Source organism: Branchiostoma belcheri, unplaced genomic scaffold, assembly GCF_001625305.1.
Source record: "Branchiostoma belcheri isolate BF01 breed outbred unplaced genomic scaffold, Haploidv18h27 scaffold209, whole genome shotgun sequence".
Lineage (NCBI taxonomy): Eukaryota > Metazoa > Chordata > Leptocardii > Amphioxiformes > Branchiostomatidae > Branchiostoma > Branchiostoma belcheri.
The window spans coordinates 163,056-181,417 of record NW_017803591.1 but is presented as its reverse complement, the minus strand read 5'-3'; the positions used below and the strand labels follow the sequence as shown (position 1 = coordinate 181,417).

General features: G+C 43.1%; 3 protein-coding genes across 3 annotated transcripts in view; 1 reads left to right on the top strand and 2 right to left on the bottom strand.

Moving 5' to 3' along the window:
* Positions 1-3,585: 3,585 nt before the first annotated feature.
* Positions 3,586-4,290, bottom strand: LOC109469582 (clumping factor B-like). Its single transcript, XM_019768116.1, has one exon. It carries the CDS (start codon positions 4,288-4,290, stop codon positions 3,640-3,642), a length of 651 nt encoding a protein of 216 aa, XP_019623675.1. The 3' UTR covers positions 3,586-3,639.
* Positions 4,291-5,133: 843 nt separating this feature from the next.
* LOC109469581 (clumping factor B-like) lies at positions 5,134-5,842 on the top strand. Its single transcript, XM_019768114.1, has one exon. It carries the CDS (start codon positions 5,134-5,136, stop codon positions 5,782-5,784), a length of 651 nt encoding a protein of 216 aa, XP_019623673.1. The 3' UTR covers positions 5,785-5,842.
* A 2,479-nt stretch (positions 5,843-8,321) lies between these two features.
* LOC109469591 (mucin-5AC-like) overlaps positions 8,322-18,362 on the bottom strand; it is a 20,670-nt gene continuing 10,629 nt past the window's right edge. The window contains exons 14-30 of the mRNA XM_019768129.1: positions 16,989-17,064; positions 16,698-16,750; positions 16,406-16,522; positions 15,814-15,978; positions 15,376-15,508; positions 14,989-15,153; positions 14,408-14,601; positions 14,030-14,209; positions 13,521-13,747; positions 12,939-13,128; positions 12,316-12,542; positions 11,670-11,964; positions 11,126-11,431; positions 10,721-10,951; positions 9,669-9,781; positions 9,340-9,456; positions 8,322-8,927 (exon numbers count right to left, since the gene is read on the bottom strand). Coding sequence (XP_019623688.1) covers positions 8,829-8,927; positions 9,340-9,456; positions 9,669-9,781; positions 10,721-10,951; positions 11,126-11,431; positions 11,670-11,964; positions 12,316-12,542; positions 12,939-13,128; positions 13,521-13,747; positions 14,030-14,209; positions 14,408-14,601; positions 14,989-15,153; positions 15,376-15,508; positions 15,814-15,978; positions 16,406-16,522; positions 16,698-16,750; positions 16,989-17,064 — 2,888 coding nt within the window. The 3' untranslated portion in view covers positions 8,322-8,828. The remainder of the gene's footprint in view (positions 8,928-9,339; positions 9,457-9,668; positions 9,782-10,720; positions 10,952-11,125; positions 11,432-11,669; positions 11,965-12,315; positions 12,543-12,938; positions 13,129-13,520; positions 13,748-14,029; positions 14,210-14,407; positions 14,602-14,988; positions 15,154-15,375; positions 15,509-15,813; positions 15,979-16,405; positions 16,523-16,697; positions 16,751-16,988; positions 17,065-18,362) is intronic.

Below are 18,362 nucleotides of genomic sequence, written 5' to 3'. Positions count from 1 at the left end.
TGCATAAAAACAGGGTACATGGCCCAGTTCAAGTAAACATAAGAAATACCCGCACAGTCCCAACTTCACCTGCACTAAGGTGCATATGCACCCAGTATTTCGTGCCCTGTATATCACTAACGAGAATTACAAAAAGCGAGTTATTTCCTGCTCTAAGTGATGTTAAGTGATCTATATGAGCCCCCCTCCCCCAGGATTGTGTGTGTAACCTCAGAAAACAGACACCCTGTAGTGTGCAAACATCATCTAAAACAAAAAACACTAAGTAAATAATGTACATCAAGTCCTGACCACGTTTCAGACCAAAACAGCACCTCTTTTACAAGAGCGAGCGGCTGATTCCAAGCCGCCAGATACCCCTGCCAGCCTGGCCGCAGCCGGGCGATGTCCTTGGTGCTGAAATGGGGTCCCATTGGCGGACGGGAGCATTCTTCAGTTTTCTCCGATCACCGCCCCCTCTCAATCGAAGTTACCACCGTCAGTTTTCTTTCTACATCAAATTATTATACCTCTTCGATGATACATTCACCAAACTCGTGTTATGATGTCACACAAACAGGTCCTGGGCGCGGAATAACAATTTTACATAGACACGAATAGAATCTGTACAAACTGCAGTGATATGTTGCGCACACGGTTCAAAAACGCCCCACTGCGGCGTGTTTACAAAGCACACGACTTTATTGGTGTGTGGTTGACATCTGGGATAGTCTTTGAGTGCACGTTATTCATGGTATTAAATAGATATAAATATCATATCAGAACTTTATTGACGAAACAAAAGTACAGCGACTTTCGTAAGGTCTATAACTAGACATGCAAATATCATGATCATTAACTGATTAAGTGACAGTATCGTAAAACTTTGTGGCCGTTAACATGTTTTTCCAGGTTTCTTCTTTTGCTATCAAAATCCCGATGGTGGTGAATTTTTATTTGAGAATTATTAATTCAACCCTACATTCATCGAATACATAATCTTTGACCTATGCCTGTGGTGAATGCCAAAGACTAGTATTTACTCTGCAATGTATAGTACATCAGCGCCCCCAAACGGTTGATTTTCTAAGTGCAACATTAAACTCGGGGAGTCTGTTGTTGCATGGCATGTTATTTTCGGAATTCTGTGCTTTTGTTTCGTTTCTCTTCAAGGAAGTTTATCTACAATAGCCCAGAGAGTATCTAAGACAATGTTACGTACAACTTACCACCCAAAGTTGACGTGGCGCGTCTTTCTAGGCTGAATTTTCCAGAGCGTTCTTCGACTAGTTCCATGCACTCGCCATCTTGAAACGGCGTGTTTCACTCACAGGTGACACCGGGTAATCATTAGCAAAATTTGAATCTAGTAATTAGATTACAATGGGCCAATAGACAAGCACCACTCAAGGAGCCTGCCACGATGTCATTAAGCGAGATTGCTAAGCGCTAGAGTTGCAGTACTCCAGCCAGCCGTTTGGTGTCTCTTTATTATGGGTTCACCACAAAGTGGTGAAACCATATTGCTTTTTCTCATGATTCTCCTCCTTCTTCTTCTCCTCCTGCCATTTCTTTAAATGGATTCAGCTTCTTCATTTTGAGGCCTAAGGACCTGAAATTTGGTATGGAGGTACAGTAGGCAAATACCCCCAGGCGTTTTTTAATTTTTGTGATACAGGCTTTTAGAATGGTTTTATTTGAGTTTTTTGGCTGTGTTATAGCAAATGTATTACTGAGTTAGTGTGCAGTGAGTAGATAAGAGGGTAGTCTGGATCAATTTTATGCAAATTTATGCAAATTTATGCAAATTTATTCATAGATGCAAATTTATGCAGGTGCGCGGGAAATTTGAATTTTATGCAAATTTATGCAAGTTTTTGGTAATTTATGCAAATTTATGCAAATTTTGTAATTTTAATGACTGCGTTGATTTATTAATAACTGTAAATATTAATGTGCAATTATGAATTAATTTATGTATATCTTAATATGATATATTATGAGGGTGTCATGACGTCAATGGATGGAGGTCAGATAAAGGTCAATGTGCACTTTTGAACCCGGTTACCTGGGAAACCTGTTGTCACGGCAACGATTTTTGAAGGATGACACCCCGCCTACTGATATTGTTACTGTGACAGTAAGCTATTCAACATGACAGCGGGACCGTCGGGATTGCATCGTGAAGAGGTGGGGCGTGGTTAAAGTCAACGTCTGTAGTAGCTGATTGGCCGCAAGGTCGTGATTTGTGGATCCGAAGTAGTCGATTGGCGTGCATGTACTTTGCATGTGAAGTAGGTGACGTACTTCACGGCGATTGGTGGAAGGTCTGCGAGTCACGATTGGTCAGAAACCTGTATAAAGTGGCAGCAGAAACTGGCTAGAAACCAGTCCCTCTTGCGGAGACAAAACTGCGTCGAAGTCGGTCGGTAGCGAACAAAAATAGAGCCTGAAATGCCATGGCACATCAGGAGAAAAAGCAGCAGCAGAAGCGCAAGTCTTCACTGGTGTGTGTTTGTGTGTCTGCATCTATTTATACATATATCGATATAAATGTGTTGCTCCGGAGAAAAATATTACTCCGGAGTAAGTATTTTTGGAGTAAGATATTACTCCGGAGTAACTATATTACTCCGGAGTAACTATTACTCCGTTTTGGAGTAAAACTTTTACTCCGGAGTAAGTTTATTTGTAGCAAGTAGCAAGTTTATTTGTCATGCATGGTTGTCCGTATCGTGTATTGTCACATGCATGATGTAAAGATATATATATATCGTATATGCATATACATAACAGTCGGAGTAGTGTGTGTGTGTGTGTGTGTGTGTGTGTGTGTGTGTGTGTGTGTGTGTGCGTGCGTGTCTGCGTGTCTGCATCTATTTATACATATATCGATATAAACGTGTTGCTCCGGAGTAAAGTATTACTCCGGAGTAACTATTTTTGGAGTAAGATATTACTCCGGAGTAACTATATTACTCCGGAGCCGTTTTTGGAGTAAAACTTTTACTCCGGAGTAAGTTTATTTGTAGCAAGTAGCATGTATATTTGTCATGGATTTCCGTATCGTGTATCCTCACATGTATGATGTGTAGATTTATCGTATATTATCCATATACCTAACCGTCGGAGTGGGCGCGCGCGCGCGCGCGTGTGTGTGTGTGTGTGTGCATCCACATATACACATATCGATATAAACGTGTTGCTCCGGAGTAAAATATTACTCCGGAGTAAGTATTTTTGGAGTAAAATATTACTCCGGAGTAACTATTACTCCGTTTTGGAGTAAAAATTTTACTCCGGAGTAAGTTCATTTGTAGCAAGTTAAGTATATTTGGCATGGTTGTCCGTATCATGTATTCTCACATGTATGATATCGATGTGTAGATATATCGTATATGCATATACATAACCGTCGGAGTAAATGATTACTCCGGAGTAAGTGAACTAGTGGTTCATATCTATGTCACGTATGTCTGTGTCTCATGCGTGCATACATTGACACAACGACGCAAAAGGCAGTAGGGTTCGTCACACTTTATTGATCACTTACAGGTCAAGACTGTTCCGAAAAACTCGCAAGACAGCGTACGTCTTGTCATGTAGGTATCGCTGTTACATTAGGACTAGTTGTCCTATCGGCAGAAGGACGATGCTGTATTATTTCAGAACGAGGTAGCCGTATTTTGTCATCAATTTCTGCTCTGGGACCCAGTTCTTGATGTACTCGATATTGTAACCGTAACGAGGCATGGCAGCAAACTCTACAAGATAAAACTTTTTGCCAGCGCGTTTTGTCTCTTTGATCACGCGTTGAGGGACATCGCCTGGTTCGTGCTTGAGTGGAATGGACCAGTCTCGATAGAGCGTCCACTCTTCCTCATCACCGCTGTCGTAGCCGTACTCTTCACTTTCACCATAAGAAGCCGTGTTGGAAGAAACGTCCGAGTCTGCATCACTCTCAGAATCACTTTCATCGCTGTCGGTTTCTGTCACTGACTCTGCCTCCTCAGAGTCCACCACAGATTCATCTTCGTCTGAGACGGTTACTTCATCTTGTGACACGGTCGGTTCCTCGTCCTCTTCGTCTTCCTCATCGACTGATGAATCAAGCGCGTCAGTGTCATGTTCATACGATATGCCGGAGTCGGAGTCAAAAACATCGCGCTTTCGGTAAGATCCTGTCTCGGGATCTACGACGACTTCCCCCGAGGCAACAGCAGACTCGTCTCGGTGTTTTCTTTCCTGGTGACGATCAAGGTTAAACTTACGAGCAAACTCTTTGTCACAGATTTCGCAGACGAAAGACATGCTTCCTTTCTCTTTCTTGGGCAAGGGAGAAATGAGGCGAGGTTTATGTGCACATGAAATATACCACGATACTTTCCAAGTCATTTTAAACAATATCAATATCCATGCAAATGTGATATGTGTTATGTATGAAGTTTCCTGTGTAAGTGTATGTACGTACATTATGTTTATGTATGTAGAGTCCGCCTACATATATATGCTACAATATGCACCATTTGCTACAAATACACTTACTCCGGAGTAATACTTTACCCCCGAAACGGAGTATTTTCTTACTCCGAAACGGAGCGATCTTTACTCCGGAATAATATTTTACTCCGGAGCAACACACTCACTCACACACACACACACACACACACACACACACAACAAACAACNGAGACAAAAAGAGATACCAGATAACGTGACGTCTATGTGTATCTATCTATCTATCTATCTATCTATCTATCTATCTATCTATCTATCTATCTATCTATCTCTTTTTTTTTGTGTGTGTGTGTGTGTGTGAGTGAGTGTGTTGCTCCGGAGTAAAATATTATTCCGGAGTAAAGATCGCTCCGTTTCGGAGTAAGAAAATACTCCGTTTCGGGGGTAAAGTATTACTCCGGAGTAAGTGTATTTATAGCAAATGGTGCATATTGTAGCATATATATGTAGGCGGACTCTACATACATAAACATAATATACGTACATACACTTACACAGGAAACTTCATACATAACACATATCACATTTGCATGGATATTGATATTGTTTAAAATGACTTGGAAAGTATCGTGGTATATTTCATGTGCACATAAACCTCGCCTCATTTCTCCCTTGCCCAAGAAAGAGAAAGGAAGCATGTCTTTCGTCTGCGAAATCTGTGACAAAGAGTTTGCTCGTAAGTTTAACCTTGATCGTCACCAGGAAAGAAAACACCGAGACGAGTCTGCTGTTGCCTCGGGGGAAGTCGTCGTAGATCCCGAGACAGGATCTTACCGAAAGCGCGATGTTTTTGACTCCGACTCCGACATATCGTATGAACATGACACTGACGCGCTTGATTCATCAGTCGATGAGGAAGACGAAGAGGACGAGGAACCGACCGTGTCACAAGATGAAGTAACCGTCTCAGACGAAGATGAATCTGTGGTGGACTCTGAGGAGGCAGAGTCAGTGACAGAAACCGACAGCGATGAAAGTGATTCTGAGAGTGATGCAGACTCGGACGTTTCTTCCAACACGGCTTCTTATGGTGAAAGTGAAGAGTACGGCTACGACAGCGGTGACGAGGAAGAGTGGACGCTCTATCGAGACTGGTCCATTCCACTCAAGCACGAACCAGGCGATGTCCCTCAACGCGTGATCAAAGAGACAAAACGCGCTGGCAAAAAGTTTTATCTTGTAGAGTTTGCTGCCATGCCTCGTTACGGTTACAATATCGAGTACAGCAAGAACTGGGTCCCAGAGCAGAAATTGATGACAAAATACGGCTACCTCGTTCTGAAATAATACAGCATCGTCCTTCTGCCGATAGGACAACTAGTCCTAATGTAACAGCGATACCTACATGACAAGACGTACGCTGTCTTGCGAGTTTTTCGGAACAGTCTTGACCTGTAAGTGATCAATAAAGTGTGACGAACCCTACTGCCTTTTGCGTCGTTGTGTCGATGTATGCACGCATGAGACACAGACATACGTGACATAGATATGAACCACTAGTTCACTTACTCCGGAGTAATCATTTACTCCGACGGTTATGTATATGCATATACGATATATCTACACATCGATATCATACATGTGAGAATACATGATACGGACAACCATGCCAAATATACTTAACTTGCTACAAATGAACTTACTCCGGAGTAAAATTTTTACTCCAAAACGGAGTAATAGTTACTCCGGAGTAATATTTTACTCCAAAAATACTTACTCCGGAGTAATATTTTACTCCGGAGCAACACGTTTATATCGATATGTGTATATGTGGATGCACACACACACACACACACACACACACACGCACACACACATACACACACAGACACACACGCGCGCGCGCGCGCGCGCCCACTCCGACGGTTAGGTATATGGATAATATACGATATATCTACACATCATGATCATACATGTGAGGATACACGATACGGAAATCCATGACAAATATACATGCTACTTGCTACAAATAAACTTACTCCGGAGTAAAAGTTTTACTCCAAAAAACGGCTCCGGAGAAATATAGTTACTCCGGAGTAATATCTTACTCCAAAAATAGTTACTCCGGAGTAATATTTTACTCCGGAGCAACACGTTTATATCGATATATGTATAAATAGATGCAGACACGCAGACACGCACGCACGCACACACACACACACACACACACACACACACACACACACACACATACTCCGACTGTTATGTATATGCATATACGATATATATATATCTTTACATCATGCATGTGACAATACACGATACGGACAACCATGCATGACAAATAAACTTGCTACTTGCTACAAATAAACTTACTCCGGAGTAAAAAGTTTTACTCCAAAAACGGAGTAATAGTTACTCCGGAGTAATAAAGTTACTCCGGAGTAATATCTTACTCCAAAAAATACTTAACTCCGGAGTAATATTTTACTCCGGAAGCAACACATTTATATCGATATATGTATAAATAGATGCAGACACACAAACACACACACCAGTGAAGACTTGCGCTTCTGCTGCTGCTTTTTCTCCTGATGTGCCATGGCATTTCAGGCTCTATTTTTGTTCGCTACCGACCGACTTCGACGCAGTTTTGTCTCCGCAAGAGGGACTGGTTTCTAGCCAGTTTCTGCTGCCACTTTATACAGGTTTCTGACCAATCGTGACTCGCAGACCTTCCACCAATCGCCGTGAAGTACGTCACCTACTTCACATGCAAAGTACATGCACGCCAATCGACTACTTCGGATCCACAAATTACGACCTTGCGGCCAATCAGCTACTACAGACGTTGACTTTAACCACGCCCCCCACTTCACGATGCAATCCCGACGGTCCCGCTGTCATGTTGAATAGCTTACTGTCACAGTAACAATATCGGTAGGCGTGGTGTCATCCTTCAAAAATCGTTGCCGTGACAACAGGTTTCCCAGGTAACCGGGTTCAAAAGTGCACATTGACCTTTATCTGACCTCCATCCATTGACGTCATGACACCCTCATAATATATCATATTAAGATATACATAAATTAATTCATAATTGCACATTAATATTTCAGTTATTAATAAATCAACGCAGTCATTAAAATTACAAAATTTGCATAAATTTGCATAAATTACCAAAAACTTGCATAAATTTGCATAAAATTCAAATTTCCCGCGCACCCGCATAAATTTGCATCTATGAATAAATTTGCATAAATTTGCATAAATTTGCATAAATTGATCCAGACTACCCTCCTTACTACTGCAGTGTTACCACATTTGGGCATGAGTCATCACAATGGAATGCAGGGCATCAACCAATAGGCATGCAGCTTTCCTCTATTCTCCTTGCTGATTGGCTGTTGGAATTTAACAGGCTTAACTTAATTAATACCTGCACAGAGCCATTCCATACTGACAGTAGGTCTGTATTCAAGTGTTTTGGTAGGTATTTTAAGCTTTCCTGCTCCAGCATTGGAATGCGGGGCATGAACGCTTCTTTTTTCTTGAAAATCAACAGTTTGCATTATGCAATTAAAAATCCTAACCAATAATGTAGGGAATAGCTATCCAACTGTTGTAGTCTTAGTTGTATGTTACTTCATACTATAGTTATATCAATGTAAAGCATTGTTTTCCCTTGTGTTTCTCATTCTTTCCCTGCCATGTCGTAAAATGTGGTGAAGCCATTGCTGTATTTGCTCCAAAGCAAATGTCGGCCTTTCTAGTTCGAACTGTGATACCTTCGTGTGTGTGCATGCGATCAAAGATGCTTGAGAATGAACAATATCTAATAAACAACAAGGATTTCACGCAAAAACACAAAAAGACAAGATTAATCACATTTTGTGAATTTTATTGCTTCATTTCCTTATCGGCAAACACACATTACTAGCTCTAGACACACAACACAACACACAAACATTCATAGACTTTTTTTTATAAATGCACCATTGCGATACCAGCCGCTACGTCAGATGTTATATCAAGAATCCCGCATTTTTTTACGTAACGACTAGAAACCACGTTTGGTACAGACAGGCAACAATCCGTTAAGTCCATTTTACACGATCACACCAGCACCTTCAGTTACCACGACGGCCCTCCCGCCAATCCCCACCTATCAACCCCCTCTCGATGGTCTGAGAGGTCTCCTAACTACTCCTACTTTACTTCATAAGAAGTTGTCGTCAATAATGTTGGCCATTCAGTCAGGTGTGTTATCCTTCTCTTTATGGTAGGCCTCGTGGTTGGATCGGTTTCTATAACCTACTGCCGATAAGGAAATCTAGACTAAAGATTCCGTAGTCGTTGTCCGTGTTAGAGCGGTCGGGTCGGGTCGGGAGTTACTGTTCGGGTTTGCAGTCGGTCTCCTCACAAGTACAGGCGGTGGCGATGGCGAACTTGCGCTTGATGGTGGAGCCGTCTCCACAGCCAAATTGGACCTGTAGGGTAAAAATACAGCAGGTTTAGTGAATTGTAATTTTTCATGGCAACAGGTCTATTACTCTGATAAAGTCGTCCGTGGCTGTCACAGAAAATGTAGCATTTCAGTATTTATTTATACTCCATGTTTTATATTCCCTAGACCACACATGGTACATTTAGCCCATCTAAGGCAGGAATATGCAATAAAGATTCACTAAGGAAAAATAGAAGGTAAGACTTATGCTACTTTTGCTTCATAGTATAAACGCCATGTTTCATCAAGTCGGGGGCAGGGGACGATCAAATTGGCCATCCAATGTACCATTTGCTTGGGTGGCGTATTGGATGCTACCTGTTTGCAGCCAGCGAAGGATCTGCTTGGAGATTAAATATACTTTCAACTGTAAGCTGTGGATAATGGATCCTTACCTCGATATCCTTGGTCTCGCTGGCGGTACAGCAGTTACAACTCTTCTCGTAACTGTTACTGTAGAGGCTGTAGATAGACTTGGACTGGCACACACCCTCGCAGGTAGCCAAGTTGATCTACGAGATAAAATAAAGAGAAACCACATTAAGTTTCAATCGTAACACAAAATGCAGTGGTGAAAATAACAACAGATTTGTAGAGATATAATTTTACCATACACGTTTGAGTTGTTAAAACGTCTGTACCACTGTTTCAAGTCACCCTAGAACACTTATGTATTTTCCCATAAATTAGTCTTTGTAAATATTTACAGAGGTGTGAAACATACCTGAGTGGACGATTGGCAGTCGATGACCACACCAGTTGGCTCGCCGTTCTTGTACTGACGCTTGCGCATGTACATGTACTTGACTTCCGATTGGACAGAGCAGCCTGCAACACCTGCACAGGTGAAAATAAAACAAAACAAAATGTCAGAATGAGAGAAGTTAGAAGCGTCAAATATGTCATCATAATCACTCAACAGAAGCTGCAGTTCTAGATAAACACGACAGGGGGCAGAAATAAACTGTCTTTACAAGAGACCCCCAGACACCGTTGTTGGCACCATCAAAACAGCGGCCTGCAGCCCTTTTAAAGCTAAGGTCCCAATTGGGAAAAGGGGCCCTGGCGGGTAGTTCCTGGGCTGTTTTTTACCACTTTCGGGCGGGACCCCGACGTGGCCCCGCGGGGCACCCTGCGTCTACCGGGCTATTTTTTGGCCCGTCGGGGCCCCGATAAGAATTTAATTCTGAGTTAAATTCTACCCGGGCCCCGCTGACAAAAAGGCGCCGTGACCTCATCGTGAGAACACCGAGAGGTACCCCTCCGGTTGCCGGAATTCCACCGGGACACATTTCTTACGTCACAGACCAGATGAACAAAATAAAGGTGTGTACTTCGTAAACCCGGGTAAAATGTGTGACCTCACAGATCAAATGATCACAACAAATACGTGAATTCTGCATTACGTATAGGTCAATACAAGACATCGTCAGAGAATCTGCTGGGTACCTGCCGGGTGCCTGCCGGATACCGACCAAAGAGGGTGACACAATTTCAAACAAAATGCTACTGAAGGAAACTTTTAATTGTGACCACGACAGCCGATGCCCGCTCGACTCCTGAACCCGGCCGGGGCCAGCCGGGGCTACATCACCGACGGGCACCGGCGTAATTGGGACCTTAGCTTAAGTCAGGGTCCATCGACATCTACTTAGCTTAAATGAGGACACTTGACAGCTGTGAGATATTGATTAGCCGCAGATTTAGCCAACTGTTCCCATTCTGTGGCTATTGCTAACAATACTATATTATATAGAAAAGAAGAAGGATACTCACGTGGCATGTCACAATACTGGCAGCAGCCATCCTCGTCGTACTTGACGAACTCCGGCGGGCAGGTCTCGTCCACAGGCTTGCAGAACGTGCTGAAGCAGCTCTCGAAGGCGGAGCCGTCGTCGCCCTTCACACACTCGCACTTGCTGCACTTGTCGTCGTTGTGATACCAGGTCTCACCAACGTTGTACACCTTGTCGGCCAACACACACTCGTTCTCGCGCTTGATCTTGACTGTAGTGTGCCAAGATATGTTGTTTTAATAACTTGTTTAATAGTTGTTCAGTGGGTAGAGTGGGGATGCATTGTTCACATACGAAAATGTCTTTGTGACATAATCATAAGGATTTGTTTCAATGCAATTATATTGCTTTTTGTAAATCTTTGAGAAATAACAAAAATACTCACCGCACTTGTACTCCTCGCAACATGTGGCGTACTTAGACTCGACCTTCTTGGTTTCATAGCCAGGCTCGCATGTCGGAGTAACTGGGCAGTTCTCCGGGTGACAGACGCATTCCTTCTGTGGGCAGCATTCGTCCTCGACAGTGACTTCCAATGTTTCGCCAACATCGCAGTTCAGTTCGACCTTCATACATTCCTTGTGTGTGCAGTAGATAGAGCCCTCAGCCAGACACTGGCATGAAGTACATACTCCGTTGTTCCAGGTTTCACCCAACTGGTAGCCGTTGCCGTCCTTGTCGACACACACCGCTGTAAGAAATAGGCTTCGATTAGTCTCGAAAATAGACGTACAAGCAACTGAAAATACACCAGAAGATGTTAGCTATTGAGGGGAAACTGGCGGTTCTATTGTGTTATGGTACGCTAGTATTTTTCTATACGTTTTCAAATGACTACTTCCTAAGCATATGGCTTTCAGGTCCTACATAAATGTCCTAGGTAGGTATGGTGTCATGTATTTTCTTAGAGAAATGGAAAGAACACTTACGGCATTCCTCCACAGCGACACACTTGCCGTTGAGCATGACCTCGTCACCAGAACAGAAGCAGCCAGCGGTAGCGCCCTTGATAGCCTTGACTGTCTCGTGGTTGTCACAGGTGCGCTCGTGGTCAGGTCCACACTCGGTGTACTTCGTGCCTGGCTTGCACATCATCGGGCACAGGCTTCCGGAGCGCCAGTCGAGGCAGACACCGGCGATAGCGCACATGTGGGCGTAGGTAGCCAGGGCGTCGCACTCCTTGTTGAAGCTCTTGTCCATAGTCTCCACATCGAAGCGACAGGCCTAGAGGATAACATGACAGAAAACGATCATGATGTTGTAAAAATGTCACGACATTGTCAATGTCACATTTCCAAATCAGGGCCAGACCGGACTGTTTGCGTGAACGAAAAATAATTCATTTCAAGCACATAACGTTACACCCATGATCAGTTATGTTCAACTTTATTTTTTGTGTTTTGTCGTCTTTTATGTCGTACTTTTCGTTCCTGCAAACTGGCCGACCGGGCACCGGGTTGGAAATTGTAACCTTAGCATTACAACTGGCATACAGCTAGATACAGTTGGCATAAACTTACTGGGAAGAGCGGAAAGAACAGAACTACAGACGAAGACGGAAAAGAAGGTACTTACATCATGGAACGGAGTCGGGTCCACAAGATGGTGACAGCCAACGAAGACTTCTCCGTAGATGACGTCACACTCCGGACACTCTGGCGGCACGACAGGCGGCAGGGTCGGGGCGATCTCCCAGCAGACCTCTCCCGACTTCTTCCAGTCATAGGCGAAGCGCATGGCCGAGGTAGCCACGTCACCGGTGCTCTTGCAGAAGTCGTCTTCCAAGTCGTTGTTACAGCGGCCTGTATAGAGAAGATAGAGCGTTACAATATATATACCTTACGGTGTGTTACAACGACGTTTCAGGCATACAATAGAACCTTTATCGAATGAATGAAATACCTTTATTGTACGTTTATGTTCTTACAAGCTAAGTAAAGGTCGTGAATAGAGCATAGGTAAAAATTACAGTACTATCTTAAACGATACATACTACTATTTACAGGTTCAACTTCTTCTCGCTTCTTAAAAGGCAGTTGTAGATCCAAGTACATACATGGCTATTATCCTTGCCAATTAAATTTTTTTGGGGGGTCTAGAAGAAGAAATGTGGGAGTAAAAACCCTACGAAAACATTTTAGTGGTAGCTGCTGAAAGTAGAAGAGATTATGTATTGAGGTCTCTAAGGCTTAACGTACCACAGAGACCCTCGGTTCCGTCGTAGAAGTCGCTGATGGGCACGTTGATGGCGAATCCGTGGTTGGTGACGGAGTACTCCACACGCAGGTTGATGGTGTCGGCACGGACAGACAGGGTCTGACCCGAACGTTCCACCACCAGATCACCCACGGTGACTGGGATACCAGCCATGGCGCCGTTCACCATAACCTGTACGTCAGAATGGAAACATGCGTGTTACGACAGTCTTTTTTTACACATTTAGCACGACTAAGACCAGATTATTTTTACAAGGAGGACGTAGAGGCAAGGCGTCCCATTCCCAAATTGATTAGTATCAATTTATCGGAACATCCACTGCACGAAATCTTATCTTTAAGCATACCTTAATCCATGCGTGAAGGCACCTTTACGTATGCTTTAAGGCGTGTTTGAAAAATAGATTTTTTTGCAGTGATCTACACAAGATTTGCTGGTATATACTTTTTGTTGAGATAGAGAAGTAATGTAACCGATGTACATGTGTAAATGCGCTACAGGAAAGGGAATTTCTACTTCTACAAGTAAGACAAACATTTAGAAAGGTTCTGAGGAGTCCCTACCTTCAGGTTGTCCATCAGCACCACCTCGGTACCGTCGTACAGCACAGTGATGGCCTCCTTGCAGTTGGCTCCGGCGGTCTTCTTGCAGACCTGGCGGTCCTGCACCACCTCGAAGCCGTGCATGTTGGTGGAGCCGCGGGCCAGCACGTAGCTGCAGTTGGACTGGTAGTTGAAGAACTTGCCGTCGAACGTGTGGTAGTGAGGAGCGTTGAAGCCATAGCAGAAGCCTGAGATCAAATAACGAAAGTGTCAATCACAACGTGTCGTGCCATCGGAAAACTTAATAGAACTTTGAATGATGTAAACTATCTTTGTCAAACAAACAAACAAACAAACAAACAAACAAACAAGCAAGCAGCAGGAAAACACAAAGGCTATGAAGATCAATTTATCCTGAAATAGTAGCTACATAGTATAGTGTTATGTGGTACATTAATGTTATACAGGGAAGGCGGCAGCATTTAACATAGTATATTTCTACTTACAAATACTTGCAATCTTATACTTACAGTTAGTACACTCCTCTGGAGCGACACACTTTCCGTTCTTCATGACCATGTTGCCCGGGCAGAAGCAGCCAGACACCGGCTTCACACTACAATCAGTCACCTCGTCCATCATGTTCTCACAAGTCGTCGGGCAGCCAGGACCGTCCTCACGCCAGACCATCGGGTACTCGCACTTGCCAGCTACGATTAACACAAAAGATGTAAGCGTAAGAAATTTTTATCCTGTGAAAAACTGAACATTGAAACGATATGTTACTTCAGTAAGTTCTCTGAAAAGCTACCTTGATTGTTTGTTTAAGACCCTATTTATGCTCCTTTTATCTTTGTGGCTGGACACTTCTAGGTGGGTAACTTTCGCTCTAAGCACAACAAACTTACGACAACGCTTTGGTGTCCTCCAGTCCAATCTGACGCCGGCGTCCCTACAGCTGGTAGCATATGACGTCATAGAGCAGCATCTGCACTCTTCACCGGACTCTCCCTTCTCCAGGCATGCGCAGACGTCTTCCAGACACATCTGGTAGTAACTGTCCACTGGCTCGGTGCCGTGACAGAAGGAGAAGGCTCCAGAGCTAAAGTAACGATCACAAAAAGTCAAACGTAAGCTCTGTGTGTACTGATAAAACTCCTTTGATTACATGTTTTAACCTTTATACACAACGATAATTCATTGAAAGCTTTCAGGGTTGACACCGTATCTTGTCAAGCACAGACATGTGAAATCGTGGATCGAGCTTTCATGACGTGACTGATCTTTCATACGGTCAAGTTATTCTTCAATAGTAGTTGTAGGCATCCTTCCATCTCGAAAGATGGTAGTAGCACTTTAGGTCTTTTGTTCTGGCCGTGTTCGGCGTCTAGTGTGGCTAATAAGTCCTGTCTTCGCACGGCAGTCCCGGCCACATTGAAGCTATAAGATAGGGATATTACACTGTTTGTGTCTGATTTAGGAAACGTACCCGTCAATAAGGTCCTTGCAGAGCTTGGCGGCCTTGTTGGCACGGTCAGAGTCAGCCAGGCACGTCTTCGGTGCCTCACATGTGGCAGCCGTGTCGGCAATCCAGCTGTTCATGAACGTACCCACGTTTGTAACCACCATGTTGCTGCTTGAAGTGAAGTCATCCCTGCAAAAACAGTGTATTTTTAACGTCTTTTGTACTTAACAACTTCATGGATTGCTCAAGTTAATGTGAGGTCTTTTAAAGGCAGCATACACTGATGCAGCATCTTGGACCGACTGATCTTGTATATTTTACCGCTGATCTTGTATATTTTACCCCTTATCAACTTGCTAGCTGGAAAATATTCTGTAAACAACAGCGCCTAGAGAAGAAATGTGAGCTTACTTTGGCTTGTTGTTGTACACGCCGCACAGACCGCAAGTCTTGCCCAGCATCCTCTGGTCAACAACAATACGGGCCTCCTGGCCGCACCAGTACACAGTCAGACCGATGTCAGCAGTGATCACATACTGGTTACCTGTGTAGGGCAAACAACATGTTTTCAAACATATCCTTCGATAAAAGTTCTGACAATGATCATCGCACATTTCTATTCTGTTGGTGTAGGCCAAGCTAGATGAGTTAGGTTGTCTGTTTAAGATGTAGCAAAAATTTTTTAGAAAGCTATAAAGAATCGTACTCACTGATAAGAATGATAATGCAGCAGTAAACGATGTATCAAAATTGTGTACGCTTTTGATACTTGAAATACAAGCAAAAAAACATATAGATGAGCAAGCGTGCCTTCAATTAGTACCCTTACAGATAGCACAGTGTTCTTACCAGGGGCGGACACAGTGACTCCAGACAGGCCGTTGGACAGGGAGGAGAACTGGCTAGGTGCCACGGCGTTCGAGTTGTAGTCGATGCTCTCACCGGAGCCACGCAGCACGAAGACGTCAGATCCAACCGTGACCTTCAGCCATGTACCGTCCAGACGGCGGTTCACTGTGGATAAGAGATGCCATTGTTAAACATTGTTCACATGGGTCAGTGGACTACAGGAGAAGGCTTACCTGTACCAAGGGCACAAGTTTTAAAATGCGTATCGTACAATATTTCCCTTCTCTTGAACGTGGTCGATAGACAAGCATAATTCACATCCGCAAACCGATACCCCACGGACCACAAAAGTTAGAACACATATAGGTATATTGGTAGTGTTGACAGTTTCTTTTTTCATTATCATGTGGCTGATTTGCTAGCGAATGTATCGACTAAAAATGGTAGAGCATCTATTCTTGGATGGATTTCAGTGGAATGGAAAGTTTTTCCTTATCATTTGGTTGATTTTCTGGGCGAATTTTGATCGGGTACAAATGGTAGAGCTTTTGTTCATGGATGGGTTTCAGTAGGTTGAAAAGGTTTTGTATACCTTCGACCTCGAACGACTCTCCGGCACAATCCTTGGCCAGAACGTGGCTGCAGATGTCTCCGGTGTAGCTCTTGTCATCGAACGTCTTCACGAAGTCCTTGTTGTTCATGCAGGTGGCTAAAGATAAAGAACAAAAATACATGAAAATATAATAGAGACATTTACCATAAGTCATAACTGATTATTCGATTGATTGTAGAAATTTGTATGTTCATTGATGTAATTGTAAGCTACCTGACAAGAGTCCACCCTTGATTCGAATGAACTTTGAGAAAAAGAAGAAGAACTGTACCTTGCTCGCAGTCTGTTGTATCACAATCCCAGGTGAAGTCAGCCATGCAAGTGCTGTTAAAAAGCGTTGAAGAAAATATAGTTAAGAGAAAGTATCAGTATACCATCACATAAGATGCTGTCAGCATAAACTTTATATTAGCTGCCAGAAGTGAAAAATATATGCAATTACTCTAAATCAAAGTATATTGTTATGATGGTGATTAGATACCTGAGGTGACGGATTGATATAAGTTATCATATCGTTTACGTTATGTATGAATCGGTTGATAAGAAATGGAACCAAACGTACCATGTTCCGCAGCAGTTAGGACCAGTAGTCCTTGTGGCGCCCACTGGGTATGACTTCAGGTTGTACTTGCACTCGCCTGCAAAAGAAACAGACACAATTGCAAACTTATACATTAAAATAACACCTAAACAACATACTACCATCTGTGGTAACTAAGATTTTGCTTTGGTTACATGAGATAGGAATTAGATAATAATGTTTCGGATAAAAGAAGAACAAGTATGATGTTTTTAAAAAAACACAGGCGACGATTTTGTGTTTAATCTGTTCCGTTCTTGATACAATTGTTCTTTTCATATACGTACACATATAATTTAGGCCACAGCTAGTAAATTTTATAGATGATATCCTCCGCAGACTCCAAATCTAATGCGAGCGGGCGAAAAAAAAACAAGGCCGGCCAAAAAAAAAAAGGTTCCTACAATGTGAAATTTTGACTCAATCATTGTACAAATGGTTTTGATTCAGTAGGAACATCACATATACACAGTCAGCATCACATATCACTGCATCAAAGCATGGAGGTAGAAAAAAAGGCCATTTTCTACCTCCATGATCAAAGTAAGAAACATACAATAAATCAGAGCCTTTTCTTGTCTCCTCTCTTCCTAGTTATCTGCCATCCACCTTCCGGCATGGCAACAGACATCTTTGCCCATTTTCGGCATGTTGACCACTGTCAGAAGGCAACAAAATTTCTTGTTTTTTTTCCAAAATCAGACGAAAATTAATGCGCTCGTGGATGTCATCCATAAAATTTACTTGCTGTGGCCTTAGAAAGAATCCAGAATTTCTGCTACAGTACGAGGAAAGCCACCAGGGGTCCAAAATCAATTACATTTTTGTAGGCCCAGGCAAATTTATGTTGTGCGCTTAAAAATTAGAATCGCTAGATAGGATTCACTCCTTTTTATTACTCCGTGAAGGAGGTCAGGACCTCCGGACGGAGTGTTGTAATCGGCTGATTTTTCATGTTCGCAGTCAAAACACTGGGTTCTCTTTGTGTAATCGGCACGCAATTTTATACGCCGTCTGCGGGCATGCCCGTGTTGATGCACGAATGTGTATTTTTGCCGTTGCTGCTTTCGCGGTCAATGTAATATCGCAGACGCACCCCTACAATTACGAGGCGAATTGGAATGGTCCAGAAAAACGCGTTGTTTGGAATAGCAGTGGGGTTCAAAAAAGTTCATGCAGATACGGGGTGGTTTTTATAAGTGGTTCCAGATGTTTTTGCCCATGGTTAAGAGATGCCAAGTTTTTTGGAAGATGTTCGCAGCCAAAACGCATTCTTCCGTACGTCGCATTTCTGTGTAATTTCGCATGTGGTGTTGCATTATGTCCGGGATGATGCACGTCTTTTTATTTTTACCG

Coding starts and splice junctions, on each gene's coding strand:
- LOC109469582 (XM_019768116.1), bottom strand. CDS start 4,290: ATGTCTTTCGTCTGCGAAATCTGTGACAAAGAGTTTGCTCGTAAGTTT.
- LOC109469581 (XM_019768114.1), top strand. CDS start 5,134: ATGTCTTTCGTCTGCGAAATCTGTGACAAAGAGTTTGCTCGTAAGTTT.